This window comes from Bufo gargarizans, chromosome 4, assembly GCF_014858855.1.
Source record: "Bufo gargarizans isolate SCDJY-AF-19 chromosome 4, ASM1485885v1, whole genome shotgun sequence".
NCBI classification, from domain to species: domain Eukaryota; kingdom Metazoa; phylum Chordata; class Amphibia; order Anura; family Bufonidae; genus Bufo; species Bufo gargarizans.
Window position 1 is genome coordinate 498440276 of NC_058083.1, and position 18571 is coordinate 498458846.

An 18571-nucleotide genomic window follows, 5' to 3' on the forward strand; every position below is an offset into this window, starting at 1 on the left:
TAATTGAGACTCTGCCACAGCCGACCTATCGAGTTCATCATAGAGTACACTTAAAGCCTGAAAAAATGCTTTAACAGTAGCTAGGCAAGCAGAATCCGTGGGGAGAGAGTAAGCCCATTCTTGTGGGTCTCCCTGCAACAGAGAGATAGTAATGCCTACTCTTTGTTGAACCCGATGAGTGTGGGCGTAGATGAAAATAAAGCTTACAGCTCTCCTTAAATGGCAGAAACTGCTTACGATCCTCTGAAAAACGATCCGGCAACTTAACATGAGGGTCAAGATTCTGAAAAAAGGAGGCAGCTATAGGTGGGGTCTGAAGCAACTCCTGCTGCTGTAGCCTCTCTGCCATTTCCTGCACCATTTGGGCGAGATTATGTACCTGATCCGTAAGGACTCGCATAGGGTCCATGGTTTAGGTAAGGCCTGTGATTCTGTCACGAAAAGGTAGGGATAATTGCAGCCCTAAACTCCACCCACTCCTCTATCCCTACCTACTTGCATGGTCCGCCCTAACCGACGGGGTACAACTGGGCGGCACTCCCTAGCTTACATACGTGCAGGGCCATAAAGAAGCTCCTCCTAGTGGCAGCTATGTATCATTTCACTGTGTCTGTGCATGGAATTTGGAGCTCTGCATCAGAAAAGAATGGAGCTTTGATTGAGGTTTGATTGTAAACTCATCTCATAAAGCAGAGATTTAGTACATTTTATTTTCAGTGTTGTTGAAAAACCTGGTTCCACAATATTGTTTTCCTCTTTTTCTCCTAGGTGTGGCCACTCACCGGTTTACCGTTCACGAGAGATGGCGGCACGGGCTCTTGTTCCTTTTCTCATGGTACAAGACATTCCTCAAACTGCAGCTAATCTGCTAAGGAGTCTCCCAGATTCTGGTAGCTGTGTGGTACAGCAGAACCACATCCACGGCGTGCTTCTGCAGGTACGAGACCATCCTTCTTAATGCTGCACTACATCTAACAGTGTTTGCCAAAGTGGAAAAAATTCCTTTGATTCAGAATCCGCAACTCCAAAACTCTGACATGTCTGATTCTCTGAAATAGAAACTCCACGAGAAGACTCCTCATATTAAAATGGAGAATAGCTTTCTGTAGGAAGGAATTGGGTTTCTTGTGTTATTGGATGATGATCACTCTCAAAGGAGAACCCAACATACAGTGAGAGCAGGAATCCGATTTTGTGTGGAGCAAATTTTCAGAAACAATGGCTTTTAATGCTCCAGTTGTAAAAATCAGTTCATTGGAGTAAATTTCACTACAGTTATTAAACTCCGCACACTTGTTAATAAATTTGGCTCCTAGTGGGCTGTCCTAAAGACCAAAAGTGAAATTGACGGCTGCTGTGAGCAGACTCAGATTTGCATTGAAATTTGCAACATTTCCTGACTTAAGGAATAATAAATCTGTTGGAAAGTTGCTGATCATACCCCATTTGTGACTAAGCAATAATGGTCCTGTGGCTCATGAAGCTGCAGTGAGAGGTGGGATGGTGAGATTGGCTTCTGCTAAATTCTCAGTGATACCTGTTTCTGGCACGACTTTCTGCTGTCTTTCTGTCCTCTCTCTCATGAGCTACTTACCTCTCCTTTTTCCGTTCCTTTTCTCTTCACACACCCTTTCCCTTCCTCCTCGAGTCTAGCCTCCTGCTTCTTCCCCCACTATCCTGATTAAAGTTCTCCTGCTTTTTCCCCTACTCCGCTTTCTTGTATACCAGGTCCAGACAGCAGACGTCCCGGGTTCAAACCTTGGCCCCCTAGTTCGTCATCCCTTTACTGTAGGATTCCTGTTTTCTATGTATGCTGCTATTTTACATCATGTTTGACAGGGATTGTGGCAGAAGGAGATATGAGCATTGCCTCTGATGACTATGGCTTTCTACAGGAAATGTTAGCTCAGAATAGAGGCACAATATACATGTATGAGCTGAAGGGATCACTTGACAAAAGTCATTGTGATATCATAAGGTGAGATTAGTGCGTTATCTTATCTCTGGGCGGAACAGAGGTTCAGAGGGTCACAAACTGAATGTATTTTTAGAAAAATGTGATTAGTACTACAGTGTAAAGGTAGAGAATTGCGTGTCTGACTGCACAACAGAGTTTCTCATGTGAACATAGCCTTACAGTATTTTCATTGTGGCTGTCAGCAGGCTGGATGGATAGATGGATGGATGGATGGATAGATGGATATATAGATGGATAGATAGATGGATAGATGGATAGATAGATGGATAGATGGATAGATAGATGGATAGATGGATAGATAGATGGATAGATGGATAGATAGATGGATAGATAGATGGATAGATGGATAGATGGATGGATAGATGGATAGATGGATAGATAGATGGATAGATAGATGATAGATAGATGGATAGATAGATGGATAGATAGATGGATAGATAGATGGATAGATAGATGGATAGATAGATGGATAGATAGATGGATAGATAGATGGATAGATAGATGGATGGATAGATGGATAGATGGATAGATGGATGGATAGATGGATAGATGGATAGATGGATAGATAGATGGCTCGCTATCGCTGGCTGGCTGCTGGATCGCTGGCTAGCTGGCTAGCTGGCTCGCTGGATCGTGGTCATGGCTACGATCGCTGGCTGCTGGCTCATGTAGCTGGTCCTGGCCTCTGGCTAGCTCGCTGGCCGCTGGCTCGCTGGCTGGCTACGCTGGCTGCTGGCTCGCTGGTCGCTGTCCTGGTCCTCGCTGGCTCGCTAGCTGCTTCTCGCTCTGCTCGTCGCTGGATGCTGGCTCGCTGCTGGCTCGCTACCTGCTCGCTCCTGGCTCGCTCGCTGGTCGATCGCTGGCTAGCTCCGGCTCGCTGCTGGCTCGCTCGCTGTCTCCTCGCTGGCTCGCTCGCTGGCTAGCTCGCTGGCTCGCTCGCTGGCTCGCTGGATGGTAGATGATGGATAGATGGAAGATGGATAGATGGCTAGATGGATAGATGGATGGATAGATAGATGGATGGATAGATAGATAGATAGATAGATAGATAGATGGAAAAAAGAGAAAAGAAGCAGCACACAAGCTTGTATGGGGGTGCAAAAAATCCTCCTGGGGGACCGGAGTCCAAGGTCCCAAATGTACACAAAAAACGAAAAAATAAGGCAGCACTCCAAGTAGTGAAGAAAAGTGGACGATTTATTCACCCAACCAGCAGCAACGTTTCAGCTCTCACAATGGAGCCTTTTTGTTTTTTGTTTTTTGTAGATGGATAGATGGATGGATAGATGATGGATAGATGGATAAATAGATGGATGGATAGATAGATATTAGACAGGTAGATTAAATGCATAGATATTAGATAGATAGAAATAAATTGTTGGATGGATAGACGGGTAGATGGAGTGATTGGTTTGGCTATTATCTGTTAAAGGGCTTCTGTCACCCCACTAAAGTCTTTTAATTTTTTTTTTGGCTTCTTATAATCCTTATACTGCGATATATTAATATATAATGCTATTACTCATTTTGGTTCAGTAGTTAATTAAAAAAACTGACTTTTATAATATGCAAATTACCTGTCTACCAGCAAGTAGGGCGGCTACTTGCTGGTAGCAGCCGCATCCTCTTTTCATAAAGACGCCCCCTCCTCATGTTGATTGACAGGGCCAGAGAACGCGCTCGTCTTCTGGCTGGCCCTGTCTGCGTTCAAAATCTGGTGCCTGCGCCGTACCTGTCTTCAGTCGGCGCAGGCGCACTGAGAGTAGGACGCTCGCTTGGCCGCTCCTTCCTCTGTGCGCCTGCGCCGGGTGTAGATGTGACGTCATCGGCGCAGGTGCATTGAGGATGGAGCGGCTGAGCGAGCGTCCTACTCTCCGTGCGCCTGCACCGACTGAAGACAGGTACGGCGCAGGCGCCAGATTTTGAATGCAGACAGGGCCAGCCAGAAGACGAGCGCGTCTGCTGGCCCTGTCAATCAACATGAGGAGGGGGCATCTTTATGAAAAGAGGATGCGGCTGCTACCAGCAAGTAGCCGCCCTACTTGCTGGTAGACAGGTAATTTGCATATTATAAAAGTCCGTTTTTTGAATTAACTACTGAACCAAAATGAGTAATAGTATTATATATTAATATATCGCAGTATAAGGATTATAAGAAGCCCAAAAAAAAAAAAGACTTTAGTGGGGTGACAGAAGCCCTTTAATGGCTTGTTCACACCTGCATTGGAGACTAACAGTGGATAGAAAAATCCTGCATGCATAGAGTTGAGATACAGGTACATATGAGGTAGATATTAGATATGAGATAATAGATGCATGATAGATAGGAGATAGAAAGAAACATATATTAATAGCAAGAGGGTTATTAGGTAGATGGACATTAGGTAGGTTGATTTGGTAGATCGCTCCTTTTAGTGATTTGCATATAACACCGTTATGATTGTTTCCCTCTTTCTCCAGCGCTCCTCTCCTCACTGATCCTGATTCTCCGGGTTTTTCTAATGCATGATACAAATGCTGGAGGCTGGAGGCGAGCTGGGACTTGCGTGACTGCTCTGGCTTTACTGCAGCGCTGCATACCATGGTGGGCAGGACTAGTTTCCCAAGTCAGGAAATAATTCTGCCTTCCAAGCCCTGTCTACTCCAGAATTCAGCTTTTCTTCCAAACAGTATAAATTTTCAGATCAGTTTTCCACATGAGGCTGTTTATCATTACGCCTTCCCCGGCCTGCAGATGCCGTGTGTATCTGCTATTGATCTGGAAGCTCCTCTGCCTCAGATACTCTTCTGGTCTGCAGAGACGTCCAAATGCTTTTATTTTCTGAACCACTGGCAGTCCTCGATATGTGTAAACAGCGGGCTGACTTTAAATGGAAATGATTGTGAAGATCTGAGCTCTGGCTTCCACTGCTCTTGCAGTTTTGTTCTATGTGTAAGATCTACTAAAGGTTACTTAGATATTATACTAAAGGGTACTTGGATATATACTAAAGGGTACTTGGATATTATTACTTGGATATTATACTAAAGGTTACTTGGATATTTTACTAAAGGGTACTTGGATATTATACTAAAGGGTAGCTTGGTTCCCATTCAGGTGATTGGCATTTGAGCTGCAGTATGTTGGCGCTAGAAACTACACAGTGGAGAGAGCCTTTCATCTTCGATGTCGTTTCTGGCACCGCTGGCCCGAAACAGCTGTTTGGTGGGTGCTAGGAGTCGGACTCCACTGTTCTGATATTGATGACCTATCCTGAGGGTAGGCCGACAGTATCTAAGTACCAGAAAACCCCTTTAAGAGTTCATGTGCTGTGCAAGAGGGTATAAAAGTGCTTCCCTACTAGCCTGTAAAAAAAAGCTCTCAGAGGCTACTTTTGGGTAGAGTTTGTCTTGATGAGTGCTAGACAGGCCTCTACAAAGCACCCAAAGACGTTTTGCTCAGTTGACAGACTTTGAGAAGGGGGCGCATCACTGGACTGAAGGAAGCAGGATGGTCATCTATACTGTTAGGAGGTGTTGGGAGCAGTGGTTAGGTGATGGGAACAGGCTCTGAGCGGCCCAGACAAACCACCAGTAGAGAGGATTGGTTGAACCAGTTGACCAGCACGAGTAGCTGCCACAGTTGTGTTGTCCACCATCCAGACACTGGTGACACCTTCATTACTGGGACATGTCCAGGCGCCTAGGAGAAGAAAATTTGGTGTCATGGCACCAACTATGTGCCCCGCCCTTGACACACAGCCACTGTCACCTTCATTTGCAGTGGTATTAGGCACCAGAAACCTATAACCATATGGTCTTTAGAGATGGATCCAACAATGGTCAGGTTGGAGTATGGAGACCTGGCGATGAGTGCTTTAATCCTGAGTTTTCTGTGGAGCGATACACTGCCGCAACCACTGGTGTGATGAACTGGGGAGTCATCGCATACGACGATCGGTCACCCCTAGTAGTGATAGGAGAGACACTAACAGCTCAGAGATATGTTCAGGACATCTTACGTCTACGTGTCTTCCTCTCAGGGCATGGCTTCCACCTGGCATTTTTCAGGAGGATAATGCTTGCACACACACAGCAATGGTTTCCAGGAATGGTTCCACCAGATTACAACACTTCCTTTGCCTTCCCGGTTTCTATACCAGTTGAGGCAACCTATTTCATATTTAGTGCCAATAAAAAGACAAGTGTTATGACCAAGACAAAAGGCACCTTTGAGATGTGTTCATGGTTGCGAAAGTTTTTGGAGCTTAAAGTTTTTTGTTATTTTTTTAGTAGGGAGAGAGAGAAACTGAACTTGGCTGGCACACTCAGTTACTCCTAGTGCAGGGTCAGGTTCATGACACATTTTTAACCTGTAATTTTCACCTAGCGATCTGTTGCTTCATTCTGGAGAAAAAGTCCTTTTAATACGTATGCAAATGAGCAGTTAAGTGCACCGAGGGCGGACCCAAGCCACTCTTTGCACTGTTGCTCCCCCTGCCTCCTCTGCCAACCCCCTCCCAGGCAGGATGACTATGCAGGAACCTGATAAACCAAGTAAAAACACATTTTTCAGCCCATTCAGGAGAAACATAGTTTTGGTCACCATCATTTCCAGGGATCAGCTAGCCTTCTGTACATGTTCTTCCTCAGGATGTTGTGTGACTTGGCTCTTCTGCTCATGACGGCCGCTGCAGTTCACAAATAACTATAAACAGGCTCTTTTGGCTTGCCATAATTAATTTGTAAGAAATTTATTTGGTTATTGTGATGATAAAAAGAAGCTGCTGTGTTGTAATTGGCGTGCCTTGTGTCCAGCTGGCGTCACTTGTAGGTTGTGAGAAAATCCACTGCAGCCATAGTACAATAAACAGATGTCTGTACGATTCTCTTGCGTAGGTGTCTTCTGTCTTTGGACAGTGTTTTACACATTGGGTCAGGTTCTGACCACTCTTTCAGTTTCTTAACAGGCCAGATCTCACCCATGTCCTATTCTAAAAAGTTGCTGCAGCTATAGATGGTCCTTTTTGGGAGCCCATAGGGGTTGTCACTTGTCACCCTTTGCCCTCTGCACTGACAGGACCAAGCATGATGACATTTTCCCCGTGATGACCCTGTCAATCAAAGTGCAGAGGGCAGAGTTGCAGAGAGAACTGAGCCTCTAGGTGTAATGGTAACGCCCCCGTTGCTCCTAGAGGCTCATTTGCATATATTAAAGCATCATCTGTCTCAGCAATGTGGACACATATGAACATGGGACCAACACAGATGTCTTCAGCTGCCAAGTGCAGATGTAACAGATCAGCCAGTGTCATAGGTACAAAACTGCTGACAGATGCCCTTTAAGAATATGACTTTACCTCTCAAATTCCTGTCTTTTTTTTTAATTTATCCACATAGAGGGATTGACGTTATTAAAGGGGTTCACTGAGTAACACAAATATATAGGGACTAGATGTGCGGTTATTTCCTAATGCTGCAGCGTAGTCCTCTATCACATATCCGTCTGGAGGGCGGCAGTATTCAGTCACAGGCCTTGTCTGTACAGACAGAAGCTATTCTGGAGAATCCATCTTTATGGCAGCCTCATCACACAATATTTCTAATGTGACTTTATTTGGAAGGAGCCAGCAGCAGCTTTATTGTACAGATCTGATTTGTGTTCTATGTAGAATCCGCTAGGGCCATGATGCTGAAGTTCAGACTTCAGTTATTTGGTCAGTTTTTTTCATGAGTGATTGTGAACCAAAACTATTAGTGAAGCCTTCACAGATATCAGGTATGATGGAAAGACTTCCACCTGTTCTGTGCTTTTGACCCGCACCTGGTTTTGGCTCATAACTGATGGAAATAACTGAAGTGTGAACTTGGCCTTAGTAGTACAATAATGTCACGTGTCCGCTTTCTTCTAGAAACCCTGCCACACTGGTTCATGGATTGTGTCGGGTTTTCCTACTCCGCTCTATTGGAGAGAATTGGCCAGAGCTGCAATACCACATTTAGGGTCCATTCACACATCCACAAATGGCTCTGCATCTGTTCTGCAATTTTGCAGAACGGGTGCGGACCTATTCACTCTCTATGGGGACAGAAAAGATGCGGACAGCACACAGTGTGCTGTCCACATCCGCATTTCCATGCCGCGGCCCCGAACTTCCAGGCCGTGGCTCCGCAAAAAATAGAACATGCCCTATTCTTGTCCGCAATTGCAAGAATAGGCAGTTCTATGGGGGTGCCGGCCAAGTGTATTGCGGATCCGCAATACACTACGGACGTGTGAATGGACCCTTAACCTGTGTACAGATGTGACAGTTTTTTTTTTAACTAATCCCAGACAGCCGCTTTACAGTAATTTAAGGAAATTGGCTAGTTTAGAAAACCCATATGCAAATGTACTCTGGAAATTCTGACTTAAAGGGAACCTGTCATCTGGATTTTGGGTCTAGAGCCGAGGACATGGGTTGCTAGATGGCCACTAGCTCATCTGCAATACCCAGTCCCCATAGCTCTGTGTGCTTTTATTGCGTATTAAAAAACGATTTGATACAAATGCAAATTAACCTGAGATAAGTCAGAGCTTGAAAATATGACTCTTCTCTGGTCACACAAGTAAGATATGACTCTTTTATGTTAATTTGCATATGTATCAAATCGTTTTTTTTACACCATAAAAGCACACAGAGCTATGGGGACTGGGTATTGCGGATGTGCTAGCGGCCATCTAGCAACCCATGTCCTCAGCTCTATACACAAAATCCCGGTGACAGGTTCCCTTTTAAGGGTTTGTCCAGTTTCCGATATTGATGGCCTATTCTCGGGATAGCACAGAAACAAATGTGACGGCAGGATATCCTCCATGGTTTTCTTTATTTAAAGTGGGGCCATATAAATGTACAAAGTGCAAAAATAGTGCAACGCTTCGACTAATCCATATTCTTTCTTGAGCAAGAAAGTTTGAGAAAGGCTATGGATTAGTCAAAACGTTGCACTATTTTTGCACTTTGTACCTTTTTATGGGCCCACTTTAAATAAAGAAAACCATCAGACCTCTCATCTATTAGCGATTATGGTCTCTCTCTCTGGAGGACCCACAACATCAGGTCAGTGGGAACAAGGCAATGCTTCATTTCACCTGTGGTGGCGCTGCTGGGAAATTGAACACTTGCAGATGGGACATATTCTAATTTCATAGTGGCAGATAACAGTGACTCTCACATTCTGCGTCCATGCCGTGTACACAGGCAGAGTATGCTCCAGAGCACTAAGACGCTTGCTGTCAAAACTCTGCGCCGACCTCTGGCCCAATCATTTCACGAACACGCCGCTTATCAGAGACCTGTGCAACAGCAAATAGGAAAGTTCCCTCCGCCGCCCTCTTTTCCCGTCAGCTTGAAGATTTCATCTGCTTGGAATTCAGGAACATTCCACATTTGGATCCTGCCGTACTCCATGCAGCGCCATCATAACGGGGTGTAAACGTCCATTCACTTCTTATATGTTTAATCAAAACGGAATTCCACAAAGTGTTTTGGGCAATGCGTGATCAGTTCCTCAAAGATTTTATTTGGAAACTGGAATCTGTCATGTCTAAAGGTCTGTCATCCTACGTGTCCCCCGAGCATTGCCATTCTCTCATTGCAGTGAGCCCTAGGGCATAAAATTGGCTCCAGTGCAACCACCCAGTTGTCTTTGAGATGGAATGTAATTTTTAGAATACCGATAAGGCCCCATTCGCATGAAACTGACAAGAATTGGACATGTTGGACATGTTGCAGGGCCACAAAATGGACATACAGATGTGGAGAACACATGGTTTGCTGTCCGCATCTTTTGCTGTCCCCCAAATGCGATCGTGTGAATGGGGCCTAACATATTTGGCACATTTGAGCCTCGTCGGTGATGCCACTCAGCCTTGCCTCTATGACCACATCAAAACCACCTCCGGGAAACCCCCATAACCCACACACTTGCACAAAACACTGCCTCAGGGCTAAGGAAAGCTGGGTTTGGTACTGATTGCCATTTAAGAGACCCATCAGGTGTACGGAGACGTATTCTCAGGCAGAGCTATACAGATTAGCTCAGTTGGTATATTGATCTCTGCAGTCAACTTCATTAAATGTGTTATCCTGCAATAAAAATATTCAAATTTTTTTCCAAACCAGCCCCTGGATCTGAATACTTTTGTAATTACATGTAATTAAATATTTTGCATAGCCGCTGAGTTATTTAATAAAATCTATCTGTATAGCGCCACCTGCAGTTTAATCCTTTTCTAATTTCTCTGTCCACCTCACTGAGGTGGACGCACATGCTCGGCTCCATCCTTCAACTGCCATAAGCTACAGCAAAAAAATGACACACCACCTGAGAAAAGACGGGCCCCTGAGCTGTCAGCTCGATATAAATCTAGCAGAGCAATGAATGCGGAGATCTGTGGATCCATGTGAGGTGCAGGGCTGGTTCTAGCTTTGTTAGAAAGAGATTGTCATGTACTATGTGATTTTTTAATGAGCTGTAATGTTATTAAATATGCTCAAAGCCCGACCACGACCTATGCGGTTGGCCCACCATTTTCCCAGTATTGTAGGCAAATATGTAATAATCATTTCGAGGTTACTGGTTTTCATTTAAGAGATCCGGTGGATGTATGGAGACTGATTTTCAGGAAAACGTATGCACATGAGCTCATACCAGACAAATGAGAGACTCCTCCAAAATGAAGAGTGACCCACCTATAGACAGCCCCTCTTGCATGCTTTTTTTTTTTCCCATGGAGCATTGCCTTAAATGTACACCTGTTAGGTCTCTTCAATGCGAACCAGTACTCCCCCCCCCCCCCCCCCCCCCTTCCCAAGTTGCGGTTAGGGCATCTCATCCAGCCAACTAGTACCCTGCTCTGTATCAATGGGGGGCAAGAACCCTAGAAACGGGTATCTACACATGGGTAGCTCGTCCTTTTGGATGGTTTCGCTGACACGTGCTAATTTTGAAGATTATGACTATGGATCCAACACATTCTGCCCGCTGCACGGTGAGGGCCAGCACTGGCGCTTGTGCAGTCATTCTGTATGAGGAGGATATATATCACTTCCAAGCATTGGCGCTGCAAAAGCAAGTTTTTTGTTTTTTGTTCCATTTCATTTCTATTCTGCGGTGGAGGTGGCATGACCTGAGAAATAAGCTGGAACGTTTCCCCCTCCCTTTAAACTGTGTTCATACAAGCCCCACACTTATTAACCACAGGCATGCCCTTTCATGTGGGTGCCAGTCTGCAGAAATCTGCTTGTCTGTTGTTGCTTTATTTTTGGGATCAGTTTCTCAATCGCTTGTAAGTTGCTATATTTATATCTCCGGAGTCGACTTCAATAACTCTCCGACCACCTCCTCAAAGCCGTAAAGGGATTAATGATCCTCCGCTGGATGGCATCAGTCCCTTAACTGACCCGAGCCCTGGCATATTAAGGGTAGAGTCAGACGTGGCAGTGTAGAAGATGTTTCTGTCCCATTCTTCTGAGTAGGACATGCAGAGATCCATGTGATTGTCATCGAAGCAACCTAATTCAAGTCTGTGCAACAATTTGCCCTAATTGTCCTAGGTGCGACATGGCAGGAGAGGTCTGAGACTTTACACTCGCTTCCAAGTTGAGAGCTTATTCACACATTGCAGTCACATTTTTTTTTTTCTTTTTTTGCTGTAATTTTTCCTAAACTGCAACATAACTGTGACATGTGAATAGGCCCCAATCTATGCCTGGTTAAAAAATAGCAGTTTCCTCTGAATTTCAGTTATATTATTGGAAACACTCTATCTGTCTGCGGACCCATGAGCGGGCTTTTTTAAAGTGGTGTTATATGGCTAGGATAGGCTAGTTGGGCTGCTTTTCCGTTTCCGTTTAGTTCTCATGCATTCTGAATGGAAAGAGATCCGTTCAGGATTCATCAGGATGTCTTCTGTTCCCGCAGCATTCCGTTTTGCAAGCGGTTTTGTGTCCGGTAATAAAAACAGAAAAAAACGGATCCAGCAATTTAGGCTACTTTCACACTTGCGGCAGGACGGATCCGACAGGCTGTTCACCATGTCGGATCCGTCCTGCGTCTATTTCGCCGGACCGCCGCTCCGTCCCAATTGACTATAATGGGGACGGGGCGGGGCTCCGGCGCAGCACGGCGGTGCACGGCGAAAGGCCGCCGGACTAAAATGACTGCATGTCAAGCTTTTTAGTCTGGCGGCTTTCGCCGTGCTGCGCCAGAGCTCCGCCCCCGTCCCCATTATAGTCAATGGGGACGGAGCGGTGGTCCGGCGGCACGGCGAAATAGCCGCAGGACGGATCCGACATGGTGAACAGCCTGTCGGATCCGTCCTGCCGCAAGTGTGAAAGTAGCCTAAAACGATGAAAGTCAGTGGTCACGGATCCGTTTTTTAGGAGCCTAAAAAAAACTGATCCATCACCCATTGACTTTGAATGTATTGAGTGATGGATCCGTTTTTTTCCCCATTTTGATATCACACAACTGCAACAGAACGGATGCATCCTGATGTGCCAAATCAAAACGGATCTGTTTCATTCCTCTGTCGGATCTCAATACCGGAATTACTTTATGAATGGCGGGGATTTGACCTCTGGGACCCCGCTGGTCCTGAGAATGAAGTGGCCACTGGGCAGCTTTAGAGCTATGGGAAAAATGTATCGTGACCGTCACTTTCTGCCTCGGTTTTTTATATCCCCTGCGATGCCTCGTCATAATCTAGGTGCATCCTCCTGCAGGCCGTGCGTATAAACAGAATTCTACGATAGCTCAGAGCTGCCGTAGATTCCTGGCTGCATTTGCGCCAGAAAACTGATGTAAATGAAGAAAAATTTGTCCACGCCCCATTTGGGAAAAAATGGAGAGGGCTGAGTATAAGAGGCACAAACACACAGTTTGCGACTTTTTAAAGCCACTTTTCTGGCACAAAGGACATACGGTAAATCTCCCCCAACGTCCATTATAAGGGCTCATGCACATGACCATATGTATTTTGCGGTCTGAAAAAAACGGATCCGCAAAAAATGCATATGACGTTTGTGTGCAGTCTGTATTTTGCGGAACAGAACAGCTGGTCCCTAATAGAACAGTGTTATCCTTGTCTGTAATGCGGACAATAATAGGACAAGTTATATTCTTTTGCGAAACAAAAATACGGACATACGGAAGCGGAATGCACATGGAGTAACTTCCGCTTTTTTTTGCGGACCCATTGAAATGAATGATTTCGCATACGGTCCACAAAAAAAACGGAATGGACACGGAAAGAAAATACGTTTGTGTGCATGAGCCCTAAGTCAGTGGGTCCTTCATAGGACTAAGGGTCCATTCATACATCCGCAGCTGTTTTGCGGTCCGCACATGGCCGGCACTATGATAAAAATGCCTATTGTCCGTTGCTGTGGGCAAGAATAGGACATGCTCTCTTTTTTTTTTTTTGCAGGGCTGCGGAACAGAAGCGCGGATGCTGTCCGCATCTTTTGCGGCCCCATTGAAATGAATGGGTCCGCACCCGTTATGCAGATTTGCGGAACAGATGCAGACCCATTATGCGGACGTGTGAATTGATGAAAATTATAACAGAAGCTAAAGTGCTTTTTCAGTCCCTATTATGACAGCCGAAATCCCGAATGGTAGGGTATACTGTTTATCCCAATAAGGCTGACCCCCCCCCCCCCCCCCCCCCGTATGTAAGGCTTGTTGCTTAGGCAGGGGCCTGTATGGCTACTTGCTGTGGAAGTACTCCGTGGTATGGAGGCCTATTGGCAATTCTCCATGGGAAACCCTGCCTAAGCTGCATTCAAGTCATCGCAGCCGCCAGCCAGATTCCTACTCCGCACTGACGAGGGGCAAGCCCTCGAAACAGCCGTCTACGGATGGATTTCTGGCCTGGCTATATTCCCTTGTCACATCCCTTGCAAGGCTTGCTGGAAAGTCGACTTTGATAGGTAGCCATTTCCAAGAGTTGGTGCTGGCGAGATGGTTCTCTTACTTGAGAGATACTACTTTTATTACCGTATCTATGGCTTGCAAGTTGCCACTCTGTCTGTTGCACAACTACAACTCCCAGCATGCATGCACAGCCCGGGGGCTGCAGAGCGTTGCTCTAGCCGCCCTATAAAGCAGTCTTTTCTGGTGGTTGCTTGGCGCGGCTCTCTTGGCAGTCCGTTACACGGTTAGCGGGTATAGCTGTCATCTGATGTTTATGTTATTAAGTGCTATAAAACTTCCTGTGTTTAGTTTAGACCAGAATAGCTGGAGAAGAATACGGGGGAGATTTACTGCTGCGTACACAGGATTGGGGGCTGTTGTAATTTAGCCGTCCTGAGGTTGAAACGAAAATTCACATTGCTAAATATAAAATATAGCATACAGTATAGCCTAAAGCAACGGCGATGGAGAGCAAGATCCGAATCCTTCTCCTGCGCAGACCTGCGGAAAGGTGACTTATGGAAAAGATTCCTGCGAGGGAATGGCTGCTAGTAATGCTCCCACAAGGGCGGTGACCACCCAGCTTTCCCAGATACATAAATGGCAAATTAGCCACGCTGGGCTGCGATGCACTGCAAGGTTCCTGTATTCATTGTGCAGAGCTAAATGGTATCATATGGAAACCATAGTCAGGTTAAAGGGGTATTCCAGTCTTTTTATAGACCTACTACCTATTCTCAGAATAGACCGTCAACATCTGATCAGTGGGGGTCCGACAACTGACATCTCCGTCGACCTGCTGTGCAGTACCTCCAGCCCCGGAACTACCATTACGTTGGTGCCGGAAATACTGCAGAGCAGCTGATCGGCAGTGGTGCGGGTTGTCTGCCCCCGCTAATAACTTAGTGATGGCCTATCCTGAGGACAGACCATCAATATAAAAGCACTGTGAAGCCCCTTTAAGGCTTAATTTACAGATAGATAGATATAGATAGATATATATATATATCTATATCTATCTATCTATATCTATCTATCTATATCTATCTATCAGCATTTTTGGCACAAATGGATTGGGCCCGGTGGCGTATCTACCATGTGGTGAGAGAAAGCCTAGCATCTGGCCCCCTCCCTCTCCCTGCAGACTCCGCTCTCACCTGGAGCTCACTTCTTTCAGCGTTTAAAAAATTAAATCTGTGGCCTTATTGGCATTGGTTGTGGATACAGCTTATCATATGGCAGGTTTATTTGTCTACCAGTGTGTCCGTGCAGGATTTAATGCGGTGGAAAAAAATCCATTTTGGGTTTTGCTGCAGATCGCAACCAAGAACACAGGAACTACTTGGAGATTTGTAATTGATTTTGCTGCAAGGTTCATCCTTTGCGTTGCGATGTGAATGAATTCAGCATTGATGACCTGTGTCTAGGATAGCAAAAAGAAAGTGGCCAGCAGCACAGTTGTCCAGCAAAAGGGCGGGATGCAGCATTCACAAATTCGCAAATCCCGAAGTTGAGAAGTTCAAAGAAAGATTGTGACTTCGCCAATAAGTCCCAAGGGTCTTTGTGATGCATGGATGCCGGACAACATCAGAACACTGCATCTTTATCTATGCTTAGGATAGGATACGCATCTATGCTCTGTAGTCTGTTTTCTTTGAATCCTGTCATCTGACAGCTCATGTGTAGCTCTTATCTCTGGTCTCCTGACCTCGCTTATTATAGCTCAGTTCTTATAAAACTGATGAGCCTGTTTGCAAACAGACTTATTTTTAACCCTTATATCTCAGAAACGGCTGTACATTTTTTATAAAAACCAACTGGAAAAATAATTTTTTAGCCCAAAATGAGTAAAATGCAATGATAAAAAGAAAAAATAATCCAGAAGATGGCCATAGCCTTTAAGCCCAGAAAAGCCCTTTAATGCTTGCGGAGCCTGCCAGAGAAAAGTCATGTGCTTCCAGAGAAAAGGTTCTCTTATTCATGAGCAGCTGCTCCCTCGTCCACCCGACGCTCATTAACCATTTTGTCCTAGGGAGCTGACTGCCGGTCACACTCGCCTGGATCGGAATGACAACTGAATTCCTTGCAGCTCATTTCCTACACAGTCCCTGGACAGTGTGAGGGTGAGATCAGGCATCGAGGTAAACCTGCACACAATGTCCTGAAGGTAGCTATTGTCAGCACCTTGTGTGCCGGGCATTGAAAGGACTGATGTGGCAGAGGGGGCTTGTGACTGCCATAATAAATTATACTACCCGGACTTGAATGTCAGAATACAGACTGCCATAAATTATACTATCATGGCCTGGATGTCAGAATATAGACTGTTATACATAAACACAAACTGAAAGGCATAGCAGCGGAGAACAATTCTGTAAAAACCTCAAGGACATCCGTCAGCAGATTTGTACCTATGCCGCACCCCCTGCACTTTGATTGACAGGCAGTGTAAGGCCTCATGCACACGACCGTTGTGTGAATCCGTGTCCGTTAGTTCGGTTTTCCGTGATTTCCTGCGGACTCATTGACTTTCAATGGGTCCGTTGAAAACTCGGAAAATGCACCGTTGTTCATCCGCATCCGTGTTTCCTGTCCGTCAAAAAAATAGGACCTGTCCTATTTTTGGGACGGACAACGGTTCGTGGACCCATTCAAGTCAATGGGCCCGTGAAAAAACACGGATGCACTCAAGATTGTCATCCGCGTCCGTGATCCGTGTCTGTAGGCTATTTTCACACAGACGGATCGCAGATCCGTCTGCATAAAAGCTTCTTCAGATCTGAGAGTATATTCTAACATAGTGATGGGGACGCTTCAAGTTAGAATGTACTAAGAACTGTGTACATGACTGCCCCCTGCTGCCTGGCAGCACCCGATCTCTTACAGGGGGCTGTGATCCGCACAATTAACCCCTCACCTGAGGGTGCCGCACCTGAGGGGTTAATTGTGCGCATCATAGCCCCCTGTAAGAGATCAGGTGCTGCCAGGCAGGAGGGGGCAGACCCCCCTCCCTTCCTCCCCAGTTTTAAATTTATTGGTTGCCAGTGCGGCCCCCCTCCCTCCCTCCCCTGAATTGCATTCACTGGTGGCCAGTGCGGCCTCCCCGCTCCCCCCCTCCTAATTAAATTCCCCCCCCCCCCCCCATCATTGGTGGCAGCGGAGAGTCCGATTCGGAGTCCCAGTTTAAGCGCTGTGCTATAAGCAATGCGACGCATAGACTTTTCACTTACCAGTAGGAGGAGCGCCCGGCCGGTCACAGACATCGCAGGTAAGTATAATGCTTCTAAAATTGCTAAGTAACCATGGCAGCCAGGTAACCATGTGCAGATCACAGCCCCTGTAAGAGATCGGGTGCTGCCAGGCAGCAGGGGGCAGTCATGTACACAGTTCTTAGTATATTCTAACCTGAAGTGTCCCCATCACTATGGGAACGCCTCTGTGTTAGAATATACTGTCAGATCTGAGTGTTCACTATATAACTCAAATCCGATGGTATATTTTAGCAAAGAGGCGTTCCCATGGGGATGGGGACGCTTTAAGTTAAAATATACCATCGGATTGGAGAAAACTCCGATCCGATGGTATAATAGGGACTCCTGACTTTACATTGAAAGTCAATGGGGGACGGATCCGTTTGCAATTGCACCATATTGTGTCAACGTCAAACGGATCCGTCCCCATTGACTTGCTAATAGTTAAAGGGAACCTGTCACCGGGATTTTGTGTATCGAGCTGAAGACATGGGTTGCTAGATGGCTGCTAGGCACATCCGCAATATCCAGTCCCCATAGCTCTGTGTGCTTTTGTGTAAAAAAAAAACTGATTTGATACATATGCAAATTAACCTGAGATGAGTCCTGTGCCTGGCTCATCTCAGGTTAATTTGCATATGTATCAAATCATTTTTTTTTACACAATAAAAGCACACAGAGCTATGGGGTCTGGATATTGCGGATGTGCTAGCGGCCATCTAGCAACCCATGTCCTCAGCTCTATACCCAAAATCCCGGTGACAGGTTCCCTTTAATATAGTGCAGACATCTTCATGTGAATTGGGTTAAACTGCAATGCCAGGCACAGTCCACGGACGAGAGTGGCGCTGTTACTGGAAAGGGAAAAAAAACTAACTTCTTTTCCTAATCATGGAAACCCCTTTCAAGGGTTGTCACGAGATTTTAAGTTATCCCTTAAAGGGGTTGTCCTGGTTCAGAGCTGAAGCCGGACATATTTACGTCTTCACCCCTCCGGCCCACCTGCATTTAATGCTCCTGTGCCCTGTGCTGACAAGTACTATGGGACTGACAGGTAGCCGAGCTCTTCCCATAGAAACTAATGGAGCGTTAACGAACATCTCGACTGCCACTATGCATACGGGGCTCATAAGCAATGGGGGTCCCAGCTGTCAGACACTTATCATCTTGAGACAAGCCCTGTAAAGGAACTTCTTGTTCTTTCGCACCGCTGGGAGAAGGTTGTGTAAAGTCTTAGTCTATAACGAAAAGAAAAAAAATCCTGTAGCCTTTCTGTGTAGTAAAGACAAGCTGTAAGTAATCCCATGTAAAATATGCAGAGTATCTAGGCAGGGTTATACCGAGTGATAACGAGCAATTTAAAATAAAATGAAACCTTGTCAAGAGATGCCAGGTATGGCAG

The 18571-nt window shown here is 45.7% G+C and overlaps 1 protein-coding gene across 1 annotated transcript in view; it reads left to right on the forward strand.

The window, feature by feature from the left end:
* THADA (THADA armadillo repeat containing) overlaps positions 1–18571 on the forward strand; it is a 579731-nt gene that overhangs the window by 373820 nt on the left and 187340 nt on the right. Inside the window, exon 29 of the mRNA XM_044289288.1 lies at positions 769–937. Coding sequence (XP_044145223.1) covers positions 769–937 — 169 coding nt within the window. The remainder of the gene's footprint in view (positions 1–768; positions 938–18571) is intronic.